Below are 5,836 nucleotides of genomic sequence, written 5' to 3'. Positions count from 1 at the left end.
AGCCAGGTTCTATTGACCAGCTGAGCTACCAGAACCACTTGCCTAAAGTCTCTTTTCTTCAATTTCAAATAGGTTGCCTTCAGTAATCCGAGTAGGCAAGTAGGTAGCATTTACATTTCTTCTTCTTCAAAAAGAAAAAGAATTGTTTAAGATATTTTAAGGAAGGCGGAATTCTTTAAAGAAAAAGAAAGAACTTTGAGTTAATTGAAGAACTAAATGAATCAGCTGTCTCCATTGGATCTCTTCCCGGGGTGCCTAAGGAGAAATTGCCACCGAGTGACGTGCCAGCGCTACTACTTGATTGAGCCCAAACTGTACAAGCTTCTTCCAAAGCATACGACTTTCTAGATGTATATGACGATCTCTAGACAGATGGATGGATCTATCTTTCTATTCAGATTTCTTTTTCAATCAACCCCAAATCCTTGATTTGGCCAGTGTTTTCGGGATCCCGTAGAAAATGCGTCTTTTATGCCTCGGGTATTAGCCACAACTCGTATTCATTCAGTAATTCTACCCCTTCTTCATTATTTGTGGTTAGTAGAGAAGAGCCATCGAACCATATTTGTCATTTTCTATTTTAGAAATGAAAACTTTCCTTATCAAAGAGTGGCCGTGGGGCTGGAAGAAAAAAGAAAGAGAAAATGGCGAAAAATAGGAAGCTTAGAAGGGAAAATTGATTCTTTTGGAATTTTACTCTATCAAAAAGGAGGAGAAAGACCTTCGCTCACGTCGGCAGGCCCCGTAGGGGCAGTTGACGGGACTAATTCTATTTTGATTCTATAGATTATTTCGCTTAGTACGATATTCTGATGTCCTGGGAGGAACCACACCAATCCATCCCGAATTAGGGTCCATCGACTTGTTTGGTGGAAACATTTTAGTCCATCAACTTAAAAATGTAATGCACTGGTCCATCAATTTTTGATGGGAACCTTTTATATAGTTCAAAATGTGTCTATGCCGAATTCAAAAAAAAAAATGTGTCTATGCCCGGGATGGACGAGGCCCGGACGAACCAGTTCCCGGACCTGAAGCTCAAGCCGTCGGTCGCGTTCGACCCGTTCACGAGCGTGACCCAGACCCTGAAGAAACTCGCCGAACTGTATTTCAAGTAAGGACAAACCCATCCGCTGTTCCACCGATCGGTGATAGGTTCTCCACGCTGAAGCTGCAGTTTTAATAAATCAAGAAACATGGAAGCAATCGTATAACAGTAAAACTCCGGGGAGGGGCCAAGTCCAGCACCCGTACGGCGCACCACACCTAGAATCATACGAGAACCGCCGATGATATATACATCAGAAAAGGAATACCCGTGCGTGCTGGACGGGAGATCGTCGATCGATATTGGCCGGGAACACGTACGTATAGCCGCCGCGTTCTCGTCCGCCATGGCTCACAACGCGCGCGGCCGCCGCAGCTGACCACGGCCAAGGCATCCGGACGTCGTCGAGGTGCGTTGTGGACGGCGCGACACACGATTTCGTGGTGATCAACTACCCGCTGCTCGATGGCATGTGCATCCGAAACTGTGTAATCTCCAGTGCGTTCAGGGTCGGCGGCTACGATTGGAGCATCATGTTCTACCCGGACGGAGCGGAAGTAGCCGGCTACGCGTCAGTCTACTTGAGTTATCTCAGCCAGGCCAAGGGCGGGGTGAGGACAAGCTTCACCTTAACCATGCTGGACGATCAAGGCAACGTACATGCAACCAGGCAGATACCTGGATTCATCTTCGGTGAGAAGGAAACCTGGGGCTTTTCCGACTTTGTAGAGAAATCGAAGCTGAGATCGTCATGTCTCCTAACGATAAGGTGTGTGCTCGCTGTGATCAAAGAACCACCCTCGGAGTGCAAGAGCAATCTTATCGTGGACCCTCCGCCGGAGCTGCCCGGCCGCCTCCACCGCGCCCTCAAGAACGGGACAGGCACCGACATCACGCTCCTCGTGGGGGACAGGGAGTTCAGAGCGCACAAGTTCATCCTGGCCGCGCAGTCTCCGGTTTTCGAAGCTCAACTCTTTGGCCTGATGGCGCAGAAGGACATCCGTTGCATCAAGGTTGTTGACATGGAGCCGGCCATCCTCGAGACGCTTCTTCACTACGTCTACGCGGATTCACTGCCACCGTGTGGCGAAGACAATTACGATACAGCCACAATGCAGCATTTGCTAGTCGCCGCGGACAGGTACGGGCTGGACAGGTTGAAGGTGATGTGCGCAAAGAGGTTGTGCGAAAACATCAACGCGAGCACAGTCACGAGTACATTGGCACTAGCAACTCACCACTACTGTGACCAGCTCAAGGAAGCATGCTTAAAGTTTATGTCGTCGTCGCGGGAAGCCATGGATGCAGTCGTGGTGACCGACGGGTTCCAACACCTCATTGCAAGTTGCCCCATGCTAGATTTGCAGAAGAACACCGTGGAAAAAGTAACCATCCAGAGGAAGTAATCCAAGCAAGAAGTGGAGATTCTAAAATTTCTTATATATAAATCCTATATTGTTTGAGGTTGGTAGAGTACTAGAGTTTTCCTTTAAATAAAGTTAACATATGTAAATTTCTGCACTAGTCTAGTTGTTAAAATATATACTCTTAGCCTGAACTAGCATATTAGCAAGCGAAAATGCACTTGCAACGTCATATAATAGTTCCCATGACAAAGTATGATGATTTGAAATATCAGTATAGTGATGTAACTGCATTGGGGATCCATAAACTTGGACGGTGAGAACGTTTTGGCCCATCATCAATTGATTAGTCCTGTAACTTATCTCAAAGGATCCATAGACTTGTGTGGTGGTTACATTTTAACCCGTGAACCTGAAAACTAGATGACCCGTTATGTCATGATCACGTCGAGATCTACAGTCGGATCGGGCAATACCCGTTTGTCCGTTTGCACAACCAAGCCCCTTATTTGCAAGCTATCATTTCCAGAAAATTCCATCAAACTTAGATATGATATTACAACTCCATAAAACATAGATAAAAACAGGATATATTTGAAAGGAAAACTAATGTACCCCTACTCGTTGTCATCGGGGATGTTGACGACTTCCTTGCCAAAAACACCGACCTCGTGGACATTGGCGGTAGGCCGACTCGAGGGCGTCTCCTCGTGGTCGTCATCATCCGTGAAAAGCCGTTGCGCTTGATGTTGCGGAGGTAGGTAACACATGATTTGCCACCACCACTCGCTCGGACTCGAGCGACTCAAGAATGGCCTGCTTCTCAACCAAGAGGCCGAGATTGCGGATCTACGCTTCTGCCGCGAGGTGGTGCACCCTTGCGGCTTGGGTTAGGTGGAATTACTCGTTTGCCTCATCCATGCCAAACCCATCGACGAGGAATCCAACAATACAGTCAACCCTATGGGAGCCGTCTCTTCCACCTCTCCTCCTCCCCGAGCTTGGCTCTGAAGAGGTCTAAGGTAGACTGGTCGTAACGCGGTCGGTGCATCGTGCCTCGTCAATGTGCATCTCGACCACGAGCTCCACCCGATGCTCCGGCGTGAGCACTTTTTAATATCTTCTCTCCGACCATGCCAGCTGGCGGTGTAGCACCCCAATTTTGCAACTTCCTTTTTCATTGAATTTCATTTGGTTATTGTTTAAACTTTTGTTTGGATTTTCAAATTTGAGCATTCTTCTCGACTTGAGCCCAAAAAGTTCATTCTTTATCCAAGCTCTCCAAATCTTGCCAGCGCATTGGCACTCCTGTCCGATCTCTCACACAAGTTTTATTCTGAATAAATATCATTTTCATTTGAAGGAATATGTTTTTATCTGCTCCCTCTACCCAAAATAAGTGTCACCAATTTAGTTCCACTTTGTACTAAATCAGTGACACTTGGGACGGAGGGAGTATGTGTTAGGAAGCAACCTCCATGTATTTGTTGGGAAACATTGCATGGGAAACAAAAAAATTCTACGCACATGCAATGATATATCTAGGGAGATGCATAGCAACGAGGGGGAGAGTGTGTTTACGTACCCTCGTAGACCATAAGCGGAAGCGTTTCTCAACGCGGTTGATGTAGCCGAACTTCTTCGCGCTTCAACCGATCAAGTACCGAACGCACGACACCTCCGCGTTCTGCACACATTCATCTCGGTGATGTCCCTCGCCTTCTTGATCCAGCAAGACGTCGAGGTAGTAGATGAGTTTCGTTAGCACGACGGCGTGGTGACGGTGATGGTGAAGTGATCCTTGCAGGGCTTCGCCTAAGCACTACGAAAATATGACCGGAGGTGTAAACGATGGAGGAGGGCGCCGCACACGGCTAGGCAATTGTCTGGTGTGTGCTAGGGAGCCCCCCACATATATGTAGGTGGGTGGGAGAGGGAAGGCAGCGAGGAGGCGCTCAAGTAGGCTGAATCCTACTTGGGGTCTCCCCTTGGCCGGCGCCTCCCCTGCCATATTTGCCGGAAGGGGAAGGAAAGAGGAGGGAGGAGGGAAGGAAGGGGGAGGCCGAATCCCCCCTTTCCTTTCCCTTCCCCTCTTTTCTTTTCCTCCTAGTTCAGCCCATATGGGGGGCGCACCAACCCCTTGTGGCTGGTGCGTTTCCCCTCTTGGCCCATAAGGCCCATATCTTTTGCCGGGGGTGCCCGGAACCCCTTCCGGTGACCCGATATGTACCCGGTACCCTCCAGAACACTTCCGCTGTCCGAATACTATAATCCTATATATTAATATTTACCTCTCGACCATTTCGAGACTCCTCGTCATGTCCGTGATCTCATCCAGGACTCCGAACAACATTCGGTTACGAAATCACATAACTCATATAGTACTATATCGTCATCGAGCGTTAAGCCTGCGGACCCTTTGGGTTCGAGAACTATGTAGACATGACTGAGACACCTCTCCGGTCAATAACCAATAGCGGAACATGGATGCCCATATTGGCTCATCCATATTCTACGAAGATCTTTATCGGTCGAACCGTTATGACAACATACGTAATTCCCTTTGTCTATCGATATGTTACTTGCCCGAGATTTGACCATTGGTATCTTCATTCCTAGTTAAATCTCATTACCGTCAAGTCTCTTTACTCATTCCGTAATACATCACGTCGTGACTAACTCCTTAGTCATTTGCTTGCAAGCTTATGATGTGTATTACCGAGAGGGCCTAGAGATACCTCTCTGATACTCGGAGTGACAAATCGTAATCTCGATCTATGTGAACTCAACAAACACATTCGGAGATACCTGTAGAGAATCTTTATAACCACCCAGTTATGTTGTGACATTTGATAACACACAAGGCATTCCTCCGGTATCCTGGAGTTGCATAATCTCATAGTCGAAGGAATATGTATTTGACATGAAGAAAGCAATAGCAATAAAACTGAACGATCATAATGCTAAGCTAACGTATGGGTCTTGTCCATCAGATCATTCTCCTAATTTTGTGATCCCGTTAACAACTGACAACTCATGTCCATGGTTAGGAAACCTTAACCATCTTTGATCAACAAGCTAGTCAAGTAGAGGCTCACTACGGACACGGTGTTTATTTATATATTCACACATGTATTGAGGTTTCCTATCAATACAATTCTAGCATGAATAATAAACCTTTATCATGAATAAGGAAATATAAAATAACAACTTTATTATTGCCTTGAGGGCATATTTCCTTTAGTCTCCCACTTGCACTAGAGTCAATAATCTAGATTACATTGTAATGAATCTAACACGCATGGAGTCTTGGTGATTATCATGTTTTTCTCGTGGAAGAGGCTTAGTCAACGGGTCTGCTACATTCAGATCCTTATGTATTTTGCAAATTTCTATGTCTCCCTCCTTGACTTGATCACGGATG

At 46.6% G+C, this 5,836-nt stretch overlaps 1 protein-coding gene across 1 annotated transcript; it reads left to right on the top strand.

The window, feature by feature from the left end:
• The first annotated feature begins 1,335 nt into the window (after window positions 1–1,335).
• LOC123050125 (BTB/POZ and MATH domain-containing protein 1-like) lies at window positions 1,336–2,597 on the top strand. The gene has a single exon (XM_044472963.1). The coding sequence runs from the start codon at window positions 1,519–1,521 to the stop codon at window positions 2,452–2,454; it is 936 nt and encodes a 311-aa protein (XP_044328898.1). The 5' UTR covers window positions 1,336–1,518; the 3' UTR covers window positions 2,455–2,597.
• Window positions 2,598–5,836: the final 3,239 nt, after the last annotated feature.

Source organism: Triticum aestivum, chromosome 2D, assembly GCF_018294505.1.
Source record: "Triticum aestivum cultivar Chinese Spring chromosome 2D, IWGSC CS RefSeq v2.1, whole genome shotgun sequence".
Taxonomy (NCBI): Eukaryota; Viridiplantae; Streptophyta; class Magnoliopsida; order Poales; family Poaceae; genus Triticum; species Triticum aestivum.
The sequence above is the reverse complement of the archived record's forward strand: the minus strand, read 5'-3'. Positions and strand labels throughout refer to the sequence as shown.